Source organism: Podarcis cretensis, assembly GCF_951804945.1.
Source record: "Podarcis cretensis genome assembly, chromosome: 9".
Taxonomy (NCBI): Eukaryota; Metazoa; Chordata; class Lepidosauria; order Squamata; family Lacertidae; genus Podarcis; species Podarcis cretensis.
Genome location: NC_137178.1, coordinates 74,749,780 through 74,777,076, shown reverse-complemented (window position 1 = coordinate 74,777,076; position 27,297 = coordinate 74,749,780). Strand labels below are relative to the sequence as shown.

General features: G+C 48.5%; 1 protein-coding gene across 1 annotated transcript in view; it reads left to right on the top strand.

The window, feature by feature from the left end:
- SEMA7A (semaphorin 7A (JohnMiltonHagen blood group)) overlaps window positions 1-27,297 on the top strand; it is a 51,916-nt gene that overhangs the window by 11,129 nt on the left and 13,490 nt on the right. Inside the window, exons 2-6 of the mRNA XM_079991593.1 lie at window positions 20,665-20,798; window positions 23,304-23,348; window positions 24,581-24,676; window positions 25,146-25,230; window positions 26,247-26,357. Of these exons, the coding sequence (XP_079847719.1) occupies window positions 20,665-20,798; window positions 23,304-23,348; window positions 24,581-24,676; window positions 25,146-25,230; window positions 26,247-26,357 (471 nt within the window). The remainder of the gene's footprint in view (window positions 1-20,664; window positions 20,799-23,303; window positions 23,349-24,580; window positions 24,677-25,145; window positions 25,231-26,246; window positions 26,358-27,297) is intronic.

Sequence of the window (27,297 nt, the reverse complement as noted above, 5' to 3'; positions counted from 1 at the left end):
TTTATTCATAGGCCCAGAACAGAACTGGGCTGAAGGGTTTAGCCAACCTGCTTATATAGAGCTCAACTACAAGGCAAACAGTAACAACTTTCTGTAACTATCCAATCACTGAACGTCACTTTCAATTCCTTATTTGCATATGTGGACCTGAGTGAAAACTCTCTACAGTATTCCCCTGCTGGCCCAGGGTGAGAACTTCAGTACATAACATTGCCTATGTTATAAAGCCATGTCAGGGGGATTGAAAAGGAGTGGGGATTTTTTTGTCCATTTGACTCTCTCGGATGCTGGTTATCAGTTTGCCCAGTAATACTCCGTTGTGGTCTAAACCACTGAGCCTCTTGGGCTTGCCGATCGGAAGGTCAGCAGTTCGAATCCCTGCGACGGGGTGAGCTCCCATTGTTTGGTCCCAGCTCCTGCCCACCTAGCAGTTCAAAAGCATGTCAAAGTACAAGTAGATAAATAGGTACCACTCCGGCGGGAAGGTAAACGGCATTTCCGTGTGCTGCTCTGGTTTTGCCAGAAGCAGCTTAGCCATGCTGGCCACATGACCCGGAAAAACTGTCTGCGGACAAACGCCGGCTCCCTCGGCCAGTAAAGCGAGATGATGCCGCAACCCCAGAGTCGTTCGTGACTGGACTTAACTGTCAGGGGTTTACCTTTACCTTTTAATACCCCAGTAGATCTGCATTTGGAGTCTTCCACCCTTAATTTCTTTTTACTGTCTGCTTTTGCCTGCTGGAAGAGCAATGGAGATCTTGGCTAATGGAGGGCGGTGACTTGAGCCCTGTGAATAATTAGCTGTTTGGACACAGTTCTCCATGGTCTAAGAACATGCGGCTGTGAGAAACAAAAGAACCGATCTACATCCTCGGTGTCCCATGTTCCCACAGAAGCCGTGCCAGTCTTTGTCTGCAGTCTGTTTCTGGCCCTCTGACCTCAGGACGTTTGCTCCCCCCACAGGGTTAGCTCCTGCTCCGGACATAATGCTATCTGACTTCCCACCCCAGATTCAGATCGGCAGGCAGGGAACCTTTTCTGAGAGATCCTTTTTTTTTTTTTTTGCAAAGGGAGTATTTTTAAAAAGACAATGCTTTATCACAGCATCATAAGTTGCCGAATTGGGAGGGACCCCCCAGGAATCACGTAGCCCAGCCCCCTGCAAGTCAGAAATCACAGCTTCAGAATACCTGGCAAATGGCCATCCAACTTCTGTTTGAATACCTGCAATGAATCACAGAACTGTAGCATTGGAAGGGACCCTTAAACATTCAGCTGCAGTCTCCTTTCTTGTCCTTTGGTTTGGGTCCTCCCGTCTGGTAAAGGTAAAGGTAAAGGTAAAGGTAAAGGTAAAGGTAAAGGTAAAGGTAAAGGTAAAGGTAAAGGGACCCCTGACCTGACCATTAGGTCCAGTCATGGCCGACTCTGGGGTTGCGGCGCTCATCTCGCTTTATTGGCCGAGGGAGCTGGCATACAGCTTCCGGGTCATGTGGCCAGCATGATGAAGCTGCTTCTGGCGAACCAGAGCAGCGCATGTTTACCTTCCTGCTGGAGTGGTACCTATTTATCTACTTGCACTTTGACGTGCTTTTGAATTGTTAGGTTGGCAGGAGCAGGGACCAAGTAACGGGAGCTCACCCCGTTGCGGGGATTTGAACCGCCAACCTTCTGATCGGCAAGCAGTGGTTTAGACCACAATGCAGCCAACAATAAGCTGGCTTCATCTTCCAGCCCTTCAGATATTTGAAGTTGGTTATTGTGTCACCTCCCTGTCTTACTTTGCAGCTGCATCTCCTTTGGCAGCTGCTTCAGAATGCCTCTGCATGCCTACCTGGCCAAACAGCTTTTTGTTGTGGGTGGTGTGAGCAGTCACCCTCTCCGTGGTGGACGGAGGCACCTGTGGTAGAAGCAGAGGGGCTTAACTATGTCGGAGTACATATGAGTTTCAAAACCCTCTTAAAGCGTGGCAAGACCCTAGCGCCTGTTTGCTTTTTCCAGTGCCAATTGTACTGGTCCGGCTTGCAGGTTGGCCACTGTGAGAGCAGGATGCTGGACTAGATGGGTGCCCTTTGGCCTGATCCTGCAGGCTCTTCTGATGTTCTGAGGTGTCCAAAGCATGAAGCACAAAATCTGTGTCCAGATGGAAATAGCAGTGCTTTGCATTCGTGTCTTTGTTTTTAATGCATACCTATTTCAGTAGCCAAAAGACTTTGCTTTGCATCCTGCCTGACCGGCAACGGTGGAAGGGCTATAACTGGGAGAAAAGTATCGGCAGAATACCCTGTGTAGGATGATATGCATTCTGTATCCTTGACTAAAAGCTACAGAAGCACAAATGGGTCTTAAGAGGCTTCTGTGTGGACGAAATGGGTCGGTCCTTCCTAATTGTTTATTTAAAATCCCAATGAGCAAAAATGTCCGGAAGAACCAATTATCAGTGGCGTAGCGTGGGTTGTCAGCACCCGGGGCAAGGCAAGTAATTTGCGCCCCCTAACCCGTGGATTTGCGCCCCCTAACCCTAACCCCCAGATGTTGCGCCCGGTGCGGCCGGCCCCCCCTGCACCCCCCACGCTACGCCACTGCCAATTATCGCAACCAATGTAACAACAAGCCTGATTTTGACTTTGCAAGAGATTGCTGTTCCTTTGTCAACCCACTACTTAATACTTTGCTTCCTCTTGGTCCACACAGTTCTTTCTGCTCACAGTCTGTGCCCTTCCTTCCTCCCCCTCCCTCCCCCTCTGAATGCATTTTGTTTCCCAGCAAATGGATCCTATGACTCCCTTTGCACAGCACAAAGTGTTCATTCTTACCTCTGCTGCAAACCCTTCTGGGCTATCGCTGGCTTTGTGCAAAGGCCAGGGGAAAGTTCAGAGGGGGCGCAGGGCACGCTGATAGGTTTGACCCAAGGTGACCAGTGAACAGAGACTTTGGGGTATGGTTACCAGATGTCCCTGTTTCCTGGGGCAAGTCCCCAGATTTACAAATCAGTTCCCGGACAAAATCCGTCCCCGGATTTCATTTAATGTCCCCTGATTTATATTTTAAGTGTTGTTGATTTATTAGTAGGGAATGAATGTTGCGTGATTGGTTCAATGGCACAAGACACATCATATGGGGACTTCCGGCGAGGCAAAATGGCGGGCGCCATGGCAGTGAGCAGCTCCTGAAGCCAGCCAGAGCCAACTGCACTACCAGGCTGGCTCCGGGCTGCTGAGACTGCCACTGCCGCCGCTACTGCTGAGGGGGAACCGGGGACGCCTGGCGCACATTCTACTCATGTAAAAACACCAGGCAGGCCCCACAAATAACCCAGAGATGATTTTTAAATAAAACGGCACATTCTACTCATGTAAAAACATGCTGATTCCCAGACCATCCACGGGCTGGATTTAGAAGGCGATTGGGCCAGATTCGGCCCCCAGGCCTTAGGTTGCCTACCCCTGCTCTTAGGCATTATGGCATCATACATTCCAAGAGAGAAAAGGAGGGTTTTTATGTACACAACAACTGCAGGGAGGATGCTGATAGCCAAGGGATGGAAAGGAGATAAAATTCCAACAAAAGAAGAGTGGCAGGTCAAACTGTTTGAATATATGGAATTAGCGAATATGACGAAGAAGAGTTTAAAAAGGAATGGGAAATTTATAGACAATATTTAAAAGAACATTGTCCCCATATTAAAACTTTAGAATGCTTTTAATAACTCTCGGAATGACATAAGGTAAAAAACAAACAAACCACAAATAAGATTTAGTACAGGTTAAGTTTATTGAGAAATAGAGGTAAGTAATAGGGAAACAAAGAACCCACACAAAGGTGAGCAGAAGTCGGTGGCTGAATTTTTTCTGTGTTTTCGAGTTGTATTGTTTTTTGTTTCCCCCCTTTTTATTGATGAATTATGTTGTGTGTTTTGTGTGTGTGTGTGTGTGTGTGTGTGTGTCGTTTATAAACTAATAAAGACTGAATATATAAAAGAAAGAAAGAAAAAGGTTGCATCGTTTGGGACTTTTTAGTTTAGAGAAAGGTGAGTTAGAGGAACATGATAGAAATCTATAACATCATGTACAGCATGGAGAAAATGGATAGCGAAAGGTTTCCCTTCCTCTCTTGAGGATGTTCGAACTCATCCAGGACAGGAGAAAAAAGTGCTGCTTCACACAGCACACGGCTAAACTAAGCGGGCAGCGATGGGCACCAACTCAGAGGGCTTCAGAAGAAGATTAGATAAATTCCTGGGCTGCCGAGGACTCCTAGTCATGATGGCTCTGCTCTGCCGCCACAGCTGGAGGTGGAAATCTTCGGAAGTCCAGTTGCTGGAAACCACAAGAGTGTTTGTACCCTGCTTGCAGATTTCCCACAGGCAACTGTTCAGCTACTGTGATAACAGGGTGCTCGACTAGGTGGGCCATTGGCCTGATCCAGTAGGCTCTTCTTACATTCTTAAAGGCAAAGGGACCCCTGACCAGTGGCGGACGACTCTGGGGTTGCGGCGCTCATCTCGCTTCATTGGCCGAGGGAGCGGGTGTACAGCTTCCGGGTCATGTGGCCAGCAGGACTAAGCCGCTTCTGGCGAACCAGAGCAGCACACGGAAATGGCGTTTACCTTCCCGCCGGAGCAATACCTATTTATCTACTTGTACTTTTACATGCTTTCAAACTGCTAGGTTGACAGGAGCAGGGACTGAGCAATGGGAGCTCACCCCGTTGCGGGGATTTGAACCGCCAACCTTCTGCTCGGCAAGTCCTAGGCTCTGTGGTTTAGACCACAGTGCCACCCGCATCTTAACAGCTGGCTTAAAGCGGTTTGACTTTCAGATAAGAGGGAGCATTTTCTCCTGTCATTATTTTTTCCTTCTGCTCATTTTCCTCTTTCTTAGGCTCTGCTTTTTTCTGCTATTGCTCATTTCCTCTTATCTCAGCTCCACATTCCTGCAGACTAGAATTTGGGAGTTGGCCCTCGTTCAGCTCATACTGAAACAAAACCACATTCCAAGACTTGTAGACAACTGAAGTGAGTGTTTCTTGGGCACCTGGAAACTTGTGTAGAAACACCTTTTGGAAAACATGGGATTTACTTTTGATTTTAAAGGTTTGTTCCCTCCCCCCATCCTGGGTACGCAGGTCATAGGAAGGCCAATCTTGGGTAGGATTAGAGGCAGTGTTCAAAGTCTTGGCTCCAAAAAGGTTGACTCTTAAAAGGTTCTATTTTCTGGTGCCTAGTTTCTAGTAATAAACTCCTACCCTGTATGGTGTTGTTGAACCTGCCGGTGCAGATTCTGTGGCACCAGTCAGAGATGTCCTTCCAGATGTTGCTGGGCTGCAGTTTCTGTTCCCCTGAGTGCTGGACATTCTGGCTGGGGCCCACTGGCTGTTGTAGGGCAGCAACATCTGGGTGGCTGCAGGTTCCCCATCCATGCCTCCCACTCTATTTGTCAGCTATAGTGGTACCTCGGGTTAAGTACTTAATTCGTTCTGGAGGTCCGTTCTTAACCTGAAACTGTTCTTAACCTGAAGCACCACTTTAGCTAATGGGGCCTCCTGCTGCTGCCGCGCCACCAGAGCACGATTTCTGTTCTTAACCCAAGGTAATATTTCTGGGTTAGCGGAGTCTGTAACCTGAAGCGTATGTAACCTGAAGCGTATGTAACCCGAGGTACCACTGTATTCTAAGACCTGGTGTTATGGGAAGACTTATCTCCATCATGGGCTGAATAAGATGATGGTGATGATGATGATGATGATGATAATTTATTATTATCATTTTATTATTTATACCCCGCCCATCTGGCTGGGTTTCCCCAGCCACTCTGTGCGGCTTCCAACAGAATATTAAAATACAACAGTCTATTAAACATTAAAAGCTTCCCTAAACAGGGCTTTCTTCAGATGTCTTCTAAAAGTCTGGTAGTTGTTTTTCTCTTTGACATCTGGTGGGAGGGCGTTCCACAGGGCAGGTGCCACTACTGAGAAGGCCCTCTGCCTGGTTCCCTGTAACTTGGCTTCTCGCAGCGAGGGAACTGCCAGAAGACCCTCAGAGCTGGACCTCAGTGTCCGGGCAGAACGATGGGGGTGGAGACGCTCCTTCAGGTATACTGGACCAAGGCCGTTTAGGGCTTTAAAGGTTAGCACCAACACTTTGAATTGTGCTCGGAAACGTACTGGGAGCCAGTGTAGGTCTTTCAGGACCGGTGTTATGTGGTCTCAGCGGCCGCTCCCAGTCACCAGTCTAGCTGCCGCATTCTGGATTAGTTGTAGTTTCCGGGTCACCTTCAGCTGTTCAGCCTCGCTCCTCCGCCATGGGGGTCATAAGTGCCTAGTAGGCAGAGGAGGCCTAAATTTGCCTCCAAGGAAGACTGGAGGGCGAGGTCAGGAAATCCCACGATCATCTCCTTGCCTTTGGGACATCTCTGTCCTTGAAGCCAGTCTGGAATAGTCCAGGAGAGTAGGAAGTTGCCTTAATCCCAGCCAGACCAGCGGTCTTTTTAGCTCAGCAGTGTCTGGCAGCAAGGGTCCTCCAAGATTTCAGACCAGGAGTCTCGCCCAACCCTACTTGGAGATACCGGGGAGACCCCTGAACTGCCCTGAGACCCCCCTGGGTATAGGGCGGTATATAAATTCAGTAAATAAATAAAACCTGGGGCCTTTTCAGCTGCACCCCTTTCTTTCTTGGCAAGAGAGATTCTCCATACATTTTTAAAGCCAAAATATTGTTCAGGGATGGCTTTCCCCTCCCTTTCCAAACAAAGTACCGATCCAAAACTTAGCAATGATGTAAAAGCAGGAGCTGTTTTTCAGCACAGCCAAGGCCTCTGCAAGAGCTGTTCAGCTGTTCTCCCCTGTGGTGGTGACACATCTCAGACCACAGCATATTTCATCTAAATAGGAATAATGTGGTGAACCCTAGAAAGATGAATAATATACTTTCTAGACGTGGTTTTGGGCATAAATATTTATTTACGGTGCTGGGAGTGGGCGCAGAGGCCTCCCAGCTCTGAGAAAAACTAAACAGCTGAATTGACACAATGTCCGATCACCATATTTTTTTAATGGCTGTAAGTTGTTTTAATTTGTATTTAATGTTATTTTTAATTCTGTAACCTGCCCTGGGACCTTAGGGTGAAGGAGGGGTAATAAATAAGTAATATCAGAAGGTTCCTCCATAAGCACCAACTGTCCTAAATCAATACCATCTTTTTTGGGGGGTCTTCGTTTTTGCCTTTTGGGGGAGCGACATTATTGCTAGTCAGCATGGACCTGTGTCGGTCAACCTTGGGTCCTTAGAAGTGGTTGGACTACAATTCCCATCATCCTTGGCCAGCTTAACCAATGGTCAGGGAAGGGAGAGTTGTAGTCCAACCACACCTGAGAGACCTAGGTTGAAGGCCCCATGGAGCTGGCTGGGCCAAAGGTCTGAGTCAGTATAAGGCAGCTTCCAAAGCTGTTTCATTTTTTACAAATGAGAACTCACAGTTGAAATGGTTCCATGTCCCACAGCAGTCCAATTTCCATACACTCACTCCCAAGTCAGGAAAAATGCTTTCCCCTGCCCAAGATGACTCTAAATACCAAATTGACCACAAGGCTTCCAGCTCCGTGAAAGCTTCCCCGGTCAGTAACCCTTGGCTGGCTGCCTGTTTGGAAAGAAACCGGTGCATTATCTGCTAAAAGGGCATTTGTGCAACGTCTTTGGCTTCTCGAGATGCATAACAATTGTGGAGAAGAGATGCATGTCCTCTAACATTTTGCTGAAGATAATTGCGGGGGCCTTTTGCACACTTGTTAGCAAGAGCCCCCAGCACCTGGTCCTGGAAGCGCTGGATGCAGCAAGCTTGCTGATGAGCAGATGAAAGAAGGGTGTGGGCTGTAAATGCAGCCACAAAATTAGTAATGAATAATAGAAAGTCAGTATCTAACCTGTTTGGTACTTCAAGTTCAAATGAGATAACTAACATTCTAATACTAAGGTAAAGGTAAAGGTACCCCTGCCCGTACGGGCCAGTCTTGACAGACTCTGGGGTTGTGCGCCCATCTCACTTAAGAGGCCAGGGGCCAGCGCTGTCCGGAGACACTTCCGGGTCACGTGGCCAGCGTGACATCGCTGCTCTGGCCAGAGCCAGAGCCAGAGCCAGAGCCGCACACGGAAACGCCGTTTACCTTCCCGCTGGTAAGCGGTCCCTATTTATCTACTTGCACCCGGAGGTGCTTTCGAACTGCTAGGTTGGCAGGCGCTGGGACCGAGCAGCGGGAGCGCACCCCGCCGCAGGGATTCGAACCGCCGACCTTTCGATCGGCATGCCCTAGGCGCTGAGGCTTTAACCCACAGCGCCACCTGCGTCCCCTAACATTCTAATACTACTTGATTATAATGAAACATCAAAGTGGTGTGCTAAAAATAAAAACGATGGGGCGATGCATCTAAGTTTTGCCCAGAGTTGAAATGAAGTAACTTTGGAAAGGGCATAGCCAGCTCTAAACAGGAGCACTCTGGGTTGTGACTCGGACAGACTTACATTTTATTTTTTATTTTTTTCAATAGATTTTTATTGAGATTTTAAAGGTTACAAAAAGAAAAAATAAAGAACATATTTAAACAGAAAAAAAAGAACAATACAGAACAATACAAGAACAAAGGAAAAAAAACACACGAAAAAAAGATGCAGATAATTAAAAAACAACAACAAATCAATCCTTTACATAACTTTCTTTCCTTTGCTTATTTCCTTGACCTCCTCACACCTCCCTTTTTTGTATTCTAATTCAATTAGATATTTCAGCAAATCCTTTCCATCTTTATTTTTATCCTAATAATTTATCTTAATATACTATAATTTTACATTCTGTTCTTTCACCAATTAACAATCCATTTTTACTTAATCCTTTATATCATTTCTGCTAAAGCCACATTACTTCATTCCAGCCTCCTTCTAACATTCCTTAATTTTACAATGTTTCTGTTGATAAACTTTACATTTCTTCCAATCTTCTTCCACCGACTCTTCTCCTTGGTCTCGGATTCTGCCAGTCATTTCCGCCAGTTCCATATAGTCCATCACCTTCATCTGCCATTCTTCCCGGGTGGGTAAATCTTGTGTCTTCCAGTACTTTGCAATAAGTATTCTTGCTGCTGTTGTGGCATACATAAAGAAAGTTCTATCCTTCTTTGAGACCAATTGGCCGACCATGCCCAGGAGGAAGGCCTCTGGTTTCTTCTGTATCCTTCTTTGACACCAAGGACACTTACATTTTAATCCTATGCACACTTTCTCGGCAGTCAGCCCTCTTGAAATTCCCACTGAACATGTGGTTTAGCAGGGAAAGTTTGATCTTATACTGGACAGTTCATGAATTGATCTACGTTGACTGCAAGAAGCTCTCCAGGGTTTCAGGCAGGGAACATTCCCCGTGCTGCCTGGAGATGCTGCCGGGGTGGGGATGGGGCCGAACCCTGGACTTCCTGCTGTCCGGCTTGGCCTGCTCAGCTTTCCCATGGAGGTTTTGAACTTGAGGAATCGACTGGGAAGAGGAGGTGGTGGCTGTTTGGACATGTGGGTTAGAAGTGTCTTGGTTCTCTGCTTGCCAATGTGCCATTAACTCCCCAGTTGGCTTTAAAAGAGGATTAGACAAATTCATGGAGGAGGCGAGGGCGAGCAGCAGCTTCTGAGCAGGATGGCTTTGATCCTGCTTGCAGGGTTCCCATAGGCAACTGCGAGAAGAGGACTCTGGACTCGATGTTCTTCTGCAGGCTCTTCTGATGTTCCGGATGAAACAGCTCAGGGTGTGTCTGATGGAAGCCTCTACTTAAAATGTAGCCACAGAACAAGCTGTTATTACATGTGATTCAAGGCAGGGTGAGCAGGTTCGGCCTTGAGCTGACCATGTGATTTTAATTTGCTTTGCCCTGAATGCAGCCACTGTAATGATAGACCAGGCATTTGATGAGACGCAACTGGGAAGAGACAGTGGGTTGACGGGCAAGTGGCTTTGCTGCTTTCGATGAGAAGAGCCCCTGTGCCTCAGTGTGCGATGTGTTGTGATGATGAACACCCCCAGTGTGGAGAGTTCCAGCTCTGGGGGCACACGGTGTAGCTGGAGGTTAAAGTTGAAAAACAGCAGATCATGAAATTATCAAACAAAGTGCACAAAAGTTAACCGTTTTAAGAACAAATATGCACAATAAAATCACTCTCACAGGAGGCTAGATGGTTTTGAAAGAGGATTAGACACATTCATGGAGGAAGAGAGGCCTGTTGATGGCTACTGGCCATGTGTCCATACTCTGCCTCCACACCCAGAGGCAGGGATGCTTCTGAATACCAGTTGCTGCAGGACTCTTGTGCTTGAACCCTCCTTGCTGGTTTCCCGTTGGGGCACCTGATCGGCCCCTGTGAGAAGAGGGGGCTGGACTAGATGGGCCCTTATCCAGCAGGCTCTTCTTAGGTAAAGGTAAAGGGGACCCCTGACCATTAGGCCCAGTTGTGGCCAACTCTGGGGTTGCGGCGCTCATCTCGCTTTACTGGCTGAGGGAGACGGCGTACAGCTTCCGGGTCATGTGTCCAGCATGACTAAGCCGCTTCTGGCGAACCAGAGCAGCGCACAGAAATGCCGTTTACCTTTCCCGCCGGAGTGGTACCTATTTATCTACTTGCACATTGACGTGCTTTCAAACTGCTAGGTTGGCAGGAGCAAGGACCAAGCAACGGGAGCTCACCCTGTCGCGGGGATTCGAACCGCCGACCTTCTGACTGGCAAGTCCTAGGCTCTGTGGTTTAACCCACAGCACCACCTGCATCCCTCTTCTTAGGTAGCCATGCCTAAATAAATAACATCTTAGCAGGCATCAATTGGTTCCTGCTTAAGCAACTGGATGAGATCATTTCCTGCAGATAGGAGATGCACCCTTCCCGGAAGGAACCTCTGGCCGAGGTTGACCATGCAAGCCCATCCTCCTGGCAAAAGGGACTGTGCACCAGGCTAAGCTTGCCCACCTGGTTTGACCCACTTTATCAGTCTCTCTATTATGTGAGGCTCACAGTTGGGGGACAGCCAGCCCCCAAATAGCAATAGAGTGTCAGTAAGTTGGGACCAGCTTACCTGCGAGATTGCCTAACCCCACATGCTCCCACCTGGCCACTTCAGCCTGTGGAACTGGCCCTGTTGCAGGTGCCACATATGACCCATTCCGCATTTGTAAGCTACTACTCTGGAACTGCCTTGCGTGGGGACATCAGTCAGGCCCCTTCACTGGACTCTTTTCAGCTAAAGACATCTTTCCCCAGGTAAGCCTATGCAGGCATTTAGAAAGCTGGTGTGAGTTTTAATTATTATTGTTATTTTAATTTTTTGAAAGTCTTAAATGAGTGTCTGTTTCTTATTGTTTATCTCTTTTTCGAAAGAGCTTTGAGGTTTTGGCTTTTGTTTTTGTTTGTTTACAATCAAGCAGTACATAAATATCCACATTTTTACAAAGCCTGTTTTGCCATTACAAGGGGAGGTTTTCACTGGCTCTCCCTGGTGTCACAGCCCTGTGCCAAATTGAACCGCGGGCCCTGTTCCTGAGCTGCTTTTAAGCAGAGGGGAAAGACCCTGGGAGATCCAGTCATATTTACTCATTCTGTTCCTGCCACAGACAGACCTTGGCTGCTTTTGGCTGCTCAGGCAGGAAACAGCTGGCTGTGCCTGCGCATAATCCTGCAGGCTTCTGTCCTCTGACATCCCCTGGGGCAGGGAAGGTGGAGAGGCTCCGAAGCCCCAGCTCATGCCAGACAGAGGGATCACAAGACTCTGCTTTTGGGGAAGGAGCCAGGCCTCTTCGTTTGATTCCCCACCTCCTGGGTCGTCGTCTTCTCCTGGGAGGGCCACCCAAACAGGCTGCTCTGTGGTGCTCACCTTCTGAGCCCTACAGCATGGATCACAGCCAGCCCACCCATGAGGCCAGGTGAGATGACTGCCTTGGGCGGCAGGATCCACAGAGGCAGTGTCTGTGTGAAGTTAGTTTCACTTTTCGCCCAGAACGAGAGAGAGCGAGTGCATGGCACAGCATGTGTCCAAGTTCAGATGGACTTATTTGTTTGGCTTGTAAATAAACACTGTTAAAGAGAGAACAGTGTCTGGACTTTCCTTTCCTTCTTCTCACATGGAGGCAGCTGCTGCTGCTCTGTTACTGCTTGCAGACGTTTTCCACAGAGGCTTGCGCAGACAAAATGTGCAGAGTTTTTGCGCAGAGGAAACGCACTGGACAGGCAGAGGTTCCACAGGTGCTGCTGGTTTCCCACTGTTATGTGCTGAAGTTCTCACCCTGGGCCAGCAGGGGGATATTGTAGATAGTTTTCACTCAGGTCCACATATGCAAATAAGGAATTGAAAGTGACGTTCAGTGATTGGATAGATACAGAAAGTTGTTACTGTTGCGTTGTAGTGGAGCTCTATATAAGCAGGCTGGCGGAACCCTTCAGTTCAGTTCTGTTCTGGCCTCTGAATAAACAAGAGCTTTCTGAAGAATTTCTGTGTCGTCTGATATGTTCACCCACAACTTAACACCCATTCCCAGGGAGGAAATGGCCAGAGCTGCCCTCTGGGGTCTCTCGGCATCTGCACCCACCTGGTGTGATTCGGAGCTTGTTTTCTGCTGGCGTGGAGGTCAGGCTCTAAAGCGGGGGGCAGAAAGGTTTACCTTGCCTGGGCTGGTTCACTCCAGTGGAGATCCCTCTGTGGACTGGATTGTGTGTGCGTGTGAGTGCGCGTGCCCACGATTTCTGGCATCTGTGCAGACGCGATTTCCGGTGTCTGCATCTGCGCAGAGGCAATTTCTAGCGCTGCGGAAGCGACTCCCCGCGCTGCGCCAGTGTGGTGTGGTGGTTAAGAGCGGTAGACTCGTAATCTGGTTAGCCGCTTTGATACTCCTTTGCGTAGTGATAAAGCGGGATATCAAATCCAAACTCTTCTTCTTCTTCTTCGCCGCTGGTTTAGCACAGCACGCAGGGACTTGCCGAGTGGGCAGCTCCATTTGGGAGTGGCTTGTGGGCCAGTTAAACGACCCCTGTGGGCCGCTTGTGGCCCATGGGCCTTAGGTTGCCGACCCCTGATCTAATGCAACAGATTCAAAGGAGAAGAAAGTAGATTCCAACTAAACTTCAGGAAGAACTTTCTGATGGTCAGAAAGCTGGCAGTGGAATGGACTCGTTTGAAAGGTGGTATTCTCCCTTCACTGGAGGTTTTTATGCAGAGTTTTCAGAAATCCCTGGGGAGGGAGATTGATGCTCAACCTCCCCCGGGAATTGTATCTCTGTGAGGGGGAACAGGGGTCTCCTTCTGAAGTCGCCATAAGCTGTCTATGCAGCGCAGCTGCCTCTGGCCCTCTGTTAGGATTAAAATTTGCCTTTGCAACTTTTCTGCCTGTAGATTTAGACCCTCTTCACTTGCCAAGCATTTAACTTGTTTGCTTCTAGGAATGCACTCCTTAAAAAAAAAACCAACAACCCGCAGCTTTTACTAGATTTACACAGGTCAGAGGGCCACGGGTATCTGACAAGGGGCTCTTAGATCCCAGCTGGCAACGTCAACCACCAGGCTGGCGGTGACATTTTAAGAAGCAATGACTGCAGGGTGGTTTGTATGGGGAAGTGTTGTTCAGCTGGCTGAGCAGGACTTGGCAGCTTTAAGGAAGGAAGCAATAAAAACCTCTGCGCTCTGCAGTGACAGAGAGAGAAGATTGCAAGCACTTTGCCTGCTTTGTGGGAGACACTGGTTGCTCTTTGCCCCACTGAATCAGGCTGTTCTGAGCCATGCCGTCGTGTGCTGCCTGGCCCCTAGCCTTTGTGCAGCTACGACATCCATCAGGGGCACGTGGCGGCTTTTCAGTGTTCTGTTGTGTGTGAGCGGCAACATTCCTGCCACCAGTGTCACTTGTTTGGCACTCCTGACTGAACTGCCAAAATGCCAGGAGAACAAAGGCCATCATTTTATTTTTGCAGACACACACTTAGTGAGGCACCACTAAGCGCCTTGTTTGAGGCTTATAGCTGGTGGAACAGAAAAGACCATGAACCTTGGCAGTGGGCCCCTCCAGATGGGTAGCAGCCGGTGGGGCAGAGAAGGCTTAGTTCACCTCCCGAGAGAGGGGCGAGGCAGTGACATGGTCAGCCCAGTGCAGACACATCGGCAGAGCCAATCTGGTGCTCCTGCCCATGAGTTTGCACTCTGCTAGCCTCACCTACTGGTTTGCCATGATGGGGAGTAATGATGGGGAGAGAACCACATACACCATCTTGAGGTCCTTGCAGAAAAAGGTGAGATCAAAATGCTAAAAATGAAAATAAAAATCCATAAATAGCAATATACAGTGGTACCTTGGTTCTCAAACTCCGTCCGTTCTGGAAGTCCGTTCGCCTTCCAAAACGTTCGCAAACCAAGGCGTGGCTTCTGATTGGCACTGGAAACAATGCCAACAGCTAAAACGGACATTCGGCTTCCAAAAAATGTTCGCAAACCGAAACACTTATTTCTGGGTTTGTGGCGTTCAGGAGCCGATTTGTTCGGGAGGCAAGCTGTTCGGGAACCAAGGTACCACTGTAATAGATTATTTTCACTAATACATATACACTCTTTATCCTAGTATGTGCATTTTGGGCTGGCGAAACCACATTACAAATTCCAGAGAATTTCTAAGGATGGTTGTGTTTGGGAGGAGGAGAGGACAGAGGATAAAGAAAGAGAAAGAGTGAGTGAGTGGAGAGGGCAGCTGAATGGGCTGAGCAAATACCATCCACCCTGGACCTGCCCATAAAAAGCAAGTCTGGCTTGAGGCTCTTTCCAGGAGCTCTTCTCACTGTGAGACTTTTGTAGGTGAGTCGAGAGTTTGTTTGGACCTGGAGGTTTTTTGTACACCGCTTAGAGATATTTTAAATATATTAAGCAGTGTAGAAATCAAATAATATAATCGTTTGAAAAATGCAAGGTCCTCTTTGTGTTGCCGGAGGTTGGGCCAGATGGCATAGAATCCAACTCTGTAATTCTATGAGGAATGGAATCTAATTTCTCCCACCTCTCAAGGGATTGGCAATAAGGCGCATCATTTGCAGGCTGTCATAGTGAGGATCTGCTATGATAATGAGGGTTTCCTTCCCCTCCAATTATAAGCAGTGACTCAGAGATCTCAAGAGAAGAAAGCTTTGCTGCCTCTTGCCAGAATGAGGTAATATTCCCTGAGTAGACAGGAGCCTGACGCGAGGCTCCTCTGATTCCGAAGGGTGTGTGTTCGAATCAAACTTTGGTTTCCATAGAGCTGTTTGGTCTTTCTCAGTCCCTAGGCAGTGGGCAGGATGGGGTGGGCCTTGTTTTGGAAGACAAGTCATTAGCCAAAAGGTTTGCTGACAGGAGGGGGCGAGGGAGAGAAGGAAGATCCCTGGCGTACTATTTAAAAAACAAAGGTGAATAGTGGAAATTGGCCCATGAAGCTTTTCATGGTGCAGTGCTTGAAATGTGACCTGCTTCTGTTCCCAGTGTGATCAAAATCAGGCGAGCGGCGAGATCAGTTGCGCAGTCCGTGCCGTCCTCACACATTGCAGGGGGTTGGACTCGATGACCACTGGGGATCCCTTTCAGCCATGCAGTTCTTGTCAGGAGCTCGTCCTACACTCGAGTAGGACCCTGGCAGAGACACATGCCCAACTGACATGTTCTCTCCCTCCTGGTCGATCGTTCGGGAGCTTCCAAAGCTTTCTTCTGCCCGAACATCACAGTGACTGATGCCAGCAGACACCGGCACACTTAGGGATCTGCAGAGTCTGTGCAGTTCGTGTGACAGACCTCAGCAACTCAGCATTTTGGCTAATCTACTTTATTTACATATAAACACACACAGAGCACTGCAACATGGCTCCCTCTCTCTCTAGCATCAGACAACAAAGAGAAAAAAACGAAGGACAATAGTCCCACTTCACAGAACACAATAACAAAAAATTCCTGTCTCCGTCACTTCCCACTCTGTGGAGTCAAAACATACACCGTCATGTACAAAAATCCCATGACTGCAATCATGGAGCAGGAATTCTAACAGTTCTATGATTCTGTGAAACTTTGCCCACGCTGGGGAGCAGCAGGCCCAGAGGTCAGGATTTAACAGGTCCTGGTGGGCAGGGAAGGGGCCTCCAGTAGCGATGGCCCTCCTTCTGCTGGATATGCAAAGATCCCCGAGCCCTAGTGGTGCGGCAGACAAGTGCCAGAAAGTGCAACTGCAGCTTGATGCGATTTGGGAAACTCCCTCCGTCTCCCAGAAGATCGTGCCTGGTTCCAGCGGTAGTTGTCACACTTCTAGCACAGGAGACAGGATCCAAATGTTGCTGGGCTCCCAGTTATGGCCACCCTGATCCACTGGCCATGCTGGCTGGAGCTGTTGAGAACTGGGGTGCAATCAGATGACAGACACAGCGTTGGCAGCTGAAGTTCGGTGGCAGGCGGGTTGGTCTAGTGCAGGGTTAGGCAACCTAAGGCCCGGGGGCCGGATGCGGCCCAATTGCCTTCTCATTCCAGCCCGTCGACGGTCTGGGAATCAGCGTGGTGTTACATGAGTAGAATGTGTCCTGTTATTTAAAATGCATCTCTGGGCTATTTGTGGAGCACAGGAATTTGTGTGCGTTTGTTTCCCCCCAAAATATAGTCCGGCCCACCACATGGTCTGAGGGACGGTGGACTGGCCCATGGCTGAAAAAAGTTGCTGACCCCTGATCTAGTGGGCAGGCAGATGGAGGCAGCAGTTGAGGAGCCTGTTGGAGGCGGGCTTCGTCCCCTCTTGTGTAGGCTCTGCACGTGCTTCCACCCAAACTGCCTAGTCCACCGGAGGGCACAATACTTTTTCATTTTCGTTGGATAAGAAACAACACTTTAATAACCCATCAGGCAATGCAAAACACTTAAAGATACAGCAGAAACCATTTCAGCTCATCTGGTAGCAGAAGTCCACTCATTCTCTGTCACTGTTCTCATCCCAAAGACAAAGGCGGCACAACTGCATCAAGGAGAACGACCATCAATGAATTTGCAATACTTGCTTCTCCCTGGGCACCGGCAACCCATGCTACGCTGCTGCCTGAGCTCAAGGGCACTCTGCCCACTTCTGTCCCCCCCCCAGCTGGTACTCAAGGGCATACTGCCTCCCAGGGCAGTGACAGACTGTGGGCTCTCAACTTCCAGTGGTGTCCTGTGCAGGTGCCCCTTCCCGCTCTGTTATACAGCATTATTGTGCCACCCCCTCCATCACAGCGCCCAGTGTGGTTGCACTGGTCGTACAGTGGAGTTAGAACGCACCCATTGTGGCCGTGTCCTGTGAACTCTGCCCTTGCAGCTTCCAGAGTAGAACTGCGTGGTGTTATTATTTCTCCACCCACCCATCTAGGAGCTGGGTCAAGTAGGAGGAGGAGGAGTTGGCAAGTGGGCTTTTTGATATTGGCATTGTTTTGTTTTGCCCCGGGGCAAGCTGCTGTTATGCCTCTGCTCTCTGTCTTTCGTGGCTAATTGTTCTGACCTACTTCCCAGGATCAGAGGAGGCTGGGAGTGCCCGGCGGGGACATTCTGGAGGGAACTGGTTGTGTTTCAAAGAGGGAAATCACTGTACACAAACAGACGTCCGTTGTAGCCAAGTTCTCAGTATAGGTATAGATTGCAGCTGAAAGCTGCATACAGGACTGTGTGCCTCACAAAGGACATTGCCAGATTGTGAATTAAGTAATCAAATACTAGGTGTGTAGCTCCACCCCTCCTCCTGAAGGAGTGCAGGGTGGCAAATACGTCAAAACCGGAATGCAATGGAAACTTCTAACCAATAGCTTAAAAACAACCTTCTAAAAAAAAGTTTAAATGCTTTAAATAAACCCCAAGCCAGTCATCTCACAACTAATAATTTATGGTTTGGCAGGAACAGATTTTTCCACTAACAGAGGCCTGGGGAAATGGGAATGTTGTTTGATTCTTCTTCAAATAAGTTAATGGATGAGACAGGTGCAGTTTGCTGGGGGGGGGGCATTCCACAAACCGGGAGCCACCACTGAGAAGGTGCCGTCCTGCAGGTCCCTCCCCATGAGGCTGAACGAGAGACAAGCAGGGCATGTGGGTGGCCTGATAACTTAGATGCATCACAAGTTCCAGTTGGGTGTGTGCCTGCAAACAGCCCAGTGCAGAACATTCCTTCCAAACTTTGGAAATGGCATTGGGAGCTGATGGGGAAGCAGCAAAGGAGGCGCTGGTTTCTAGAACCTAGAGGATAAAGAGTAGTATCCGATCATCTCAGCAGAATAAGAACCTAAGGAAATGTGATGTGCAAGCCTAATAGGGCTCCTGGGATTTTCGACCCATCCCATGTTGTTGTTGTTTTAATTGAACCAACCAGGTTCTCTCTTCTTGGACAATCAGATGGAGCAGGGCATATTTTTGGGTGGGGTTACTTTTCTGAATTTTGCAATTTGTTTTTTTTTTAAATAATATTTATTAAAGTTTCAAAAATTACAGAAGGAAAAAGTAAAAATATCACATTAAACAAAAACAAAACAACACATCACAATATAAAAAAACGAAAAAACAACAACAGAGAAATAAAACCCATTAAACAAAAACAAAAACGCAAAGAAAAATACATCAGATCTCCTCATCACTAATCTTTCATTAGCTTATTTCCTTGACTTCCTCACACCTCCTTTTTTTGTATTCTAGGTCAATTATCCATTTTAGCAAATCCTTTCCCTCTTTTAAAATTTTTGTCCTGTAAATTGTCTTAATATAATATAACTTTACTTTTCCTCCTTTCACCAATTAACAGTCAGTTATTCCCAAATCCTTTATATCATTCCTGCTAAAATCATATAATATTATTCCAACATCCTTCTAACAGATATTAATTTTGCAATGCTCTGGTTTCTCTTCAGATCGTATAAATCGTTCACCTTTTACTGAATTTTGCAATTTGGCTCTTGGCTCAAAGTATCTAACTGCATATTTAGGATTTTTTAAAAAAGCACATGCCAAAATAATTGTAGATGTTTCTGCTCTTTTCAACCTCAGTAAATTGGAAACTGGATGCTGCCACAGGGCAGGATGTCCTTCTGAATGGATGCATGAGAAATGGATGATGTAGAGCAAAGCCTAATGTATTGACTCTGTCTGCAGACTAATAAAATCGAATGTATTGAATTTCTCCGCAGGCTAAAGCAAAGACACACACACATACCCCAAAATAAATAAACAAAAGGATTATTGCATTGCAGGGGGTTCGACTAGATGACCCCTGGGTTCCCTTCCCAACTCTACAATTCTATGATTCTATGTAATAACATCTCAAAATATTGTCCTCTCTTGCATTTGGCTTTTTTTTTTTTTTGAGGAAATGATTTTGGAGTAGAACAGGTGTGGGGAGTGTTTGAGTCCTAGAATCATAGAACTTCAGAGTTTCATCTAGTCCAGCCCTCTGCAAAGCAGGAATTGCAGCACAAGAATCCCTGTAGGTGGGCATTCGACCTCTCTCTCAAAATCTCAGAGGAGGAGGAGCCCCCCACCTTCCAAGGGAGTCTGTTCCACTGTCAAACAGCTCTTACTACCGTGCTTCAAATAAATAAAAGGTAAAGGGACCCCTGACCATTTGGTCCAGTCGCAGACGACTCTGGGGTTGCGGCGCTCATCTCGCTTTACTGGCTGAGGGAGCTGGTGTACAGCTTCCAGGTCATGTGGCCAGCATGACTAAGCCACTTCTGGCGAACCAGAGCAGCGCACGGAAATGCCATTTACCTTCCCGCCAGAGCGGTACCTATTTATCTACTTGCACTTTGATGTGCTTTCAAGCTGTGAACTAGGTGGCTAATGTATGGTTACCAGATTTTTTTACAATGAATCCGGGGACACTTTGTCGGCGGTTCGAATCCCCGCAACGGGGTGAGCTCCCGTTGGTTGGTCCCTGCTCCTGCCCACCTAGCAGTTTGAAAGCACGTGACCCGGAAGCTGTACGCTGGCTCCCTCAGCCAGTAAAGTGAGATGAGCACCGCAACCCCAGAGTCGGCCACGACTGGACCTAATGGTCAGGGGTCCCTTTACTTTTACCTTTAGCAACAGGGAGTCAGTAGTGGGGATGGTGAGGCAAAAGACCCTGGGCCCAAGCACACATGCATCTTGTATAAAGGTGCAAAGCCCTTCTTTGGCACCCTGTGAAACATAAATGCGCAGTTTTTAAAAAACTGGGCAACGGCCAGCCGCCTGTAACTCCCTCCCCTCCCCTGATCAGTCACAAAGGGGGCAGGAGATCTGTACCGCCGGACGTCCCTGGTTCTCCTTTGGCAGTTGCGGCAGCAGCGGCAGCCAGCAGCCCAGAGGCAGCCTGGTAGCGCAGTTGGCTCTGGCTGGCTTCAGGAGCTGCTCACTGCCACATTTCCCAGGGACAAATTTGCAAACCCGGGGACTGTCCCCAGGAACCGGGGACATCTGGTAACCCTAGGCTAATGTTCTGACTCAGGATGAGCCAGCTTCCTCTGTTCTCAGCTTCCTATATTCTTAAGGGTGGGAAAAACCAGTCGGTTAGGTATGCCTCACTGCTGCAGAATTCCTCTGTGGAATGTCTGCAGAACCTGCCTCTCTGGAATTGGCGATGCGGTGTCGAATGTTCCCCGTTTCCTCTTTGTATTTTTGTAGGTGAGAAGAGATTCCGGTTTGATCCCAGGGAGGGCCACGTTGTGCTCTACCATGAACAAGGGGCCCCCTCGGTCTTAGTGGGGACCGTCGGCAGGCTTCATTACTACAACTTTGAGAACTCCACCAGCTTTACGGTAGGGAGATGGAGGACAACGCTTCACAAATTTGTTTTTAACTTTTCGTTTATTTATTCACAAAAAGTGCAGATGTAACAAAAAGGAAGGGAAAAGAAAGAATCCAAAATTTAAGCCATGAAATATACAAAGTACAAAGCTCCAAAGGGATAGGAAAGTATTAACTCCTACAAAGATTCACTTTACAAATAATAAGTATGAAAACAGAAGCATCTTCCACCAGTGAGTTCCATCATTATCAACAATAAAGGTTCTGTAAAGGCTTCGGTTTTCCAGATATTCACGTAAACTGGTGGCACTGAGTCACCACATGCCTCAATATTTGTATATGGAATAAAATCACGTCATATATAAAAAAAACAGTCATTTGAGCTCTGCCCTTTTAGTTTATGAGATACCTTTTCAAGAAGGGCAATTTGCCAAACCTCGAATACCAGCCATCCAAATGGTTAAAGGTTTTCCAGGAAATCCAGCCTGGGGTGCTGTTGAGAGAGGAGAAAAAGGTTACTTACTTTTCAAATGGAGTGTTAGGGGAGGGGTAGTAGAAGAGTTTGGATTTGATATCCGTCTTTATCACTACCCTAAGGAGTCTCAAAGCAGCTAACATTCTCCTTTCCCTTCCTCCCCCACAACAAACACTCTGTGAGGTGAGTGGGGCTGAGAGACTTCAGAAAAGTGTGACTAGCCCAAGGTCACCCAGCAGCTGCAGGTGGAGGAGTGGGGAAGCGAACCCGGTTCACCAGATTGCGAGTCCACCGCTCTTAACCACTACACCACACTGGCTCTGTACCTCTGGTGGGGCACATGTTGTGCTCCTTCTGGGGTAATTGTCCACCTTTGGTCCCCACCCTGCACTCAGCTCTCCCCTGCGGTTCCTAGAAGCTGTCAGTAGACAACAGTGGCCACGTTCCCAGGAAATGGCTTTAACTGGTCAGCTAAACCAGATGAGGGCAGCCAGTTAGTTTCAAACCTTCAGTGAGTTAGGGAGTTGCCCTGCATGTGAAGACAGACTCCGGCAGACTGAGCAGATGAGACCAATTGTGGGTCAAGCGGTCAAGAAGGCAGTTTCTGCATGTGCTGTAGAGGGAAGTGAGGATCAGATAGGGCTCATCGACCTGGGAAGGTAGCCCATCTAGGAGAAAGAAATTTTGATTCTAAGCCTCTGCTGCCTTGTGGGGTATCTTTGGGAGAAGAAAAGGCTAAGGAGTAAACCCTACACAAATCCAGAGTTGGGTGGCACCTTGTACGCCTCCTTCCGGCAATACCTGCAGCCAGGCTGGTGCCAGAGGTCTTGCTCTGCTTTCCTTTGGACCCCATCAGTGAGGCCAAGAGGGGCTCTTGTGTGGGCAGCCCAGGACCCTCTGCACACTGACCAGGCCTGTGCCCCAGGGAGGTCACGTTGGTGTTGCTCACGCAGTGGTTTGACTTCACCTCCAGAGAAGACAGATGGCAACAGCTTTTCAAATCCTGCTCTGTTTCCAACTACATTTTATTCAGATACGACTCCTAAGCACAGATTTAGATCTTGGAGTTGTAGTTTCCATTTTAATTCAGAATAATCCAGCCGTTTCGAAATCTGCCTAAATTTGGAAAAGGGTCTCTCCTGTCAGTTTAACGACAAACGAAGGTTCTTCTTGCAGACTTGGAAGAATCAGTTGCCTCGGGGAACCAGCTGGTCTGGAAAAATGTCAAAGTCTCAATGAGGAATTATTGCTTTGGTGTAGCCTCAGGGGATGGAGAAGCTGTTAACTTTCCAGCACTCATAATTTCCCAGCTCTCATGGTAAACATCAGGACAGAGGGACTACGGTGGCAGTGCAGAGTTCAGGCTGCCAGCCAGGCCCTCTTTGGGGATACACTCTTCTGTTCTCCTCCCCTAGTCTGTCAGGCTCCCTATCCAGGGGAGCAGCCTGGACCTTGAACCCAGCTCCAGGGGGCCAGCCAGATTCCCCAGTCCCAGCAGCAATCATAGAATTGTAGAGTTGGAAGGGAACACAAGGCAGGAATCACAGCTGAATAATCCCTGGCTATCTGACCTCTGCTTAAAGATCTCCACCACATTCTGAGGACGTCCGTTCTGCTGTCGAACGTCTCTTACCCTCAGAAAGTACTTCCTAATGTCATGTCTTTCAAAACTGGATGACGGCAATGCATGGGACTTCCCTCACATTTGATCCGGAAGCTGTAGTGAGTTCAGAATGCTTCAGCCTGGGTGCTGACACGGGTGAGACCCCGTCACCATACTGCTCCTTGGCTCTGAGATCTGTACGGTTGCCGATTTGTTACTGGGCCAGGTTTTGGGTGTTATTATTAGAAGAGGGAGCTTTTTTGTGCCCCCTCAGTCACTTTGATCTGTGGAACTGTGGTACCTGTTACAGGTGCCGCCTAAAATCCACTCTGCATTTCCTAATACCATTTCTCTGTTGTGGGAGGCCGTGAACTTTTAGGCACCTAGACAAGCTGACCTAAAAATGACATGGGCATCTTGTCTCCCCCTTTCATTCAGGTGCTTATTGAAACCAACAGGACGCTGTCCAACTGCAGGAAACAGGTAAGTTTGCTTGTTTGTTTATAAAAGTATTTTTCCCCACAGTATCATAGAAATATAGGTAAAGGGACCCCTGACCATTAGGTCCAGTCGTGGCCGACTCTGGGATTGCGGCGCTCATCTCGCTTTATTGGCCAAGGGAGCCAGCATACAGCTTCCGGGTCATGTGGCCAGCATGACTAAGCCGCTTCTGGCGAACCAGAGCAGCACACGGAAACGCTGTTTACTTTCCTTCTGGAGCGGTACCTATTTATCTACTTGCACTTTGACGTGCTTTTGAACTGCTAGGTTGGCAGGAGCAGCAACCAAACAATGGGAGCTCACCCCGTTGCGGGGATCCAGACCGCCAACCTTCTGATCGGCAAGTCTTAGGCTCTGTGGTTTAACCCACAGCGCCACCCGCGAAGAGGTTTACAACAATATAAAACATAGATGTTTGGAGGAATTGCTGCAGCTAATCCCCCACCATCTCTAGAAAGGTGTTCTCCTTCTGCGCTGAATGATTCAGCAGGTGGATTGGGCCCAGAGCTCAGTGACGGAGCAGGTGCTTTGCATGCAGAAGGGGCCAGGTGCTGTGACGTTCTTCATTCCCACGCCATGGGAGGTTCCCCTTCCTCTCTTCTCCTTGGCCTGATACTTTGCAGCTCAGCCTCGCAAAGAGTTTCTGTGCCTCTGCTAGATCTGCGGATGTTGGACTAAATGTGGATTTGGCAGTCATAAGAGAGAGGTCTTTCTCAGCCCAAGGGCCACATTCCCTTCTGGATGACGTTCCAGGGGCCAGATGCCAGTGGCAGGCAAAAGTGAGCAGAGTGCAGATTTTGCCCTTGTGTAGTAAGCTGGTTTGTACACACAGCCCTCTCTGGCCTCTAACCTGACAAGTGAGTGGCAAAAAAGAGAAGAGTTCAAGGACAGAATCTGGATGGGCAAAACCAGTCAAGGAGAGTGTGAAGCAGGCCCTGTGAGGGGGTGGCCCGGGGGAGAGTTTCAAGAGCCACATTTGGCCCCCGGGCCTGAGGTTCCCCATCCCTACCTTAAAATTAGGAGGTCCTGCTGTGCAGGCCTTGGGGAGACAGTCTCTGTCTTGTTGGTGGGATCTCCAGGATGGGAGTGGATGGTTGGGGGTCGTTTTCTGGTCCTCTTCATCATAGCGGGGGTGGACCAAATGACCTTTGGGGTCCCTTCCAACTGTACAGTTCTATGATTCTTCACCTTAACCGCCTCCACTTCTCTTCCAGGAAAATGCCAAGAACTATCTCACACTCCTGGAAAAATATGAGGACCAGTTGCTGATCTGTGGCACAAACGCCTGCAGCCCCACCTGCTGGAATTTGGTACACAGCTTCTCCTTGCCCCTCTGCTCTTTAAGCCTGAGACATCGCTGCCGGTCACCCTACCTGAGCCTTCCCTGTGGGCCTGATCCAGCAAGCCGCCTCTTATGTCCTGATCCCTGACCACTGGCTCGGCTGGGGCTGATGGGAGATGTGTCTGTGGGAAGGCTCCTTTGCTCTAGCTGGGCGATGTTGGCGATGACTTCATCTTCTTCCTCCTGCTTTCCTCTTCCCTTGCTATGTTTGCTCCCTTGTGCTTTTCTTCTGGATTGCATATCCCTTGGGGGCCAGGATCCGCCCTTTCGCACTTTGTCCACCTCCAGGCAGATGACACTTTCACCACTGCCACCAAAGTCATGGGTGTGAGAAAAGGGGAGTTTGAAAGTCATGTCTCTCTCACTCTCCCTGTATTGGTGAGACCCTGGAAAGGTGGGAAATATCTGCTCAACTTCTTTTTCCCCTCCTCCTGCAGGTAGATGGGAAGGTGGAGCCAGGGATCAGTGCCCAGGGCCTGGCTCCTTTTGCCCCTGATCAAAACGCTCTTGTCCTCATCGATGGTAAGCTTTCCTGCATTAATGCTGAATGACTTTCTGGCCCAGCAGGGACACGCAGCCAGGCCTCTCGCTCGAGCGCCATTCTCCTCCTCCCGAGCTGCTGTGCTGTGCAAACCCAGAGTTCGGGCCCTACATTCTCTATGGCGTTGTAAGGGGTCTTGAAGCACCCTCCCCACCTGGCAGGCCCCTCCAATAATAATACAGTGGTACCTCGGGTTACATACGCTTCAAGTTGCATACGCTTCAGGTTACAGACTCCGCTAACCCAGAAATAATGCTTCAGGTTAAGAACTTTGCTTCAGGATGAGAACAGAAATCGGGCTCCGGTGGCACGTCAGCAGCAGGAGGCCCCATTAGCTAAAGTGGTGCTTCAGGTTAAGAACAGTTTCAGGTTAAGAATGGACCTCTGGAACGAATTAAGTACTTAACCCGAGGTACCACTGTAACAATAAAATAAACCACAAATTAAATTTACATTATGGGCAGCCACAGCCAATTAGGGGGCATGTGCGGTTTTTTCAGGAACTCTCAAAAGCAATGAAAATGTTTAAAAGGTGATTTACAAGCAGTTTAAGGCTGCATAAGAATGAATTTGTGTTTTGTGTGTGTGGATACACATACATGTATACTTCCCACAGCCTTTCAAAGGTTAAACAAGATCTGCTGGATTGCATCCCATTTCACACTTGATCACAAGCAAACTTGGAGAATTTTAAGCAATTGGCAGCTGTGGGTCCTCATCTCTTGTTTGTTTGTCCCCCCCCATCAGTCTTTTTTTTTAAAAAAAAATATATCTTTATTAATTTAAAATAAATACATTTATATTTGTATATATTATCCCCCCTATCAGTCTTGTTGAATAAATCATGGGAAGCGCAGTTTTTCAAATTTGAGAAGCGGTGACTCAAGGTTGTTCTCGAGGTCTTCTGCTCTAGTTCACTGCATCTCAAGCTGTGGCTTGACATTCTCATTTCTTTTTGCATTCCTCTTTACCACTCGTCTCTCTTCCTGTCTCGCAGGCAAGGACATCTACTCTACCATCAGAAAACACCAGTACAATGGGCGGACCCCTCGCTTCCGTCGGATTCGAGGATCTGCGGAGCTCTATACCAGCGACACAGTCATGAATAGTGAGTGTGGCAGGTCTTGAAGGGATGGGGTGAGTGGGTCCCCAGTCTCCCTAACGGAGGGGCTCCCCAGTGCTCAGCCTCCGTTGTCTTCCAGCAGCACACCCACGAGATAGTTGAGGGACACTTGACTTAATATGGCCACTCAACAGTAGCATGGTGTTGTCAAGGCTTCAGAGCATTTAACCTGCCTTCTCTAGTTGAAATTCAGGATGTGCGTCTTGTGGCCTTCCAGGTGTGGCTGGACCCCAGCTGCCACCCCCCCTTGACCACTGGCTGAATTCATTGGGGATGATGGGAGTACAGCCCAGTTGGTAAAGAGCGAGTTAGGGTCAGCACTGGCATGCCGTATTCTTGGCCAACTGCCGCCCCTTAACTTTTCCAAAAGTGCCTGGTAGCTGCCCCTGAAACCTTTCCCAGTGACGCCACCCCTGGGGCATTGTAGGGTTTTAAAATGGCAGCTCCCAGCCACCCAGACTCATTCGGAGTGTTGCCACTGCCTGCTATTTGGGCCAGAGGAGCTCTGGCGGGGTCCCCTGCGAGGAGATTTCATTGAGAATCCTCCTCAAACCTGGAGCTGGTTTTAGTTCTTAGCTGTGATTTCAGCATAACAGGGTGTTGGGCTAGATGGCCCTTGGGATCCCTTCTGACTCTGAGTTCTGTGAGTCTATGAACCGGCTGCCAGGAGGTCTAGAACTGGAGTCCCTTCCCATAGGCGACATTCACACATTACACTGATCCAACAAGGGTACTTCCTGTGCCCTTCTGTGTACCCCAGTAGTTGAGCTGTACGGTACCCTGCAGCAAGTCTGCATATGCAAGAGCTCAGTTGTGCAAATCAACACTGTGTGCTCTTTTACACAAGCATTTGCACCCGTGTAGAGACACCTTGAAGTTATACCTGTGTGGGGCATAATGAACCAGCCTTATGAGGTATTAACAC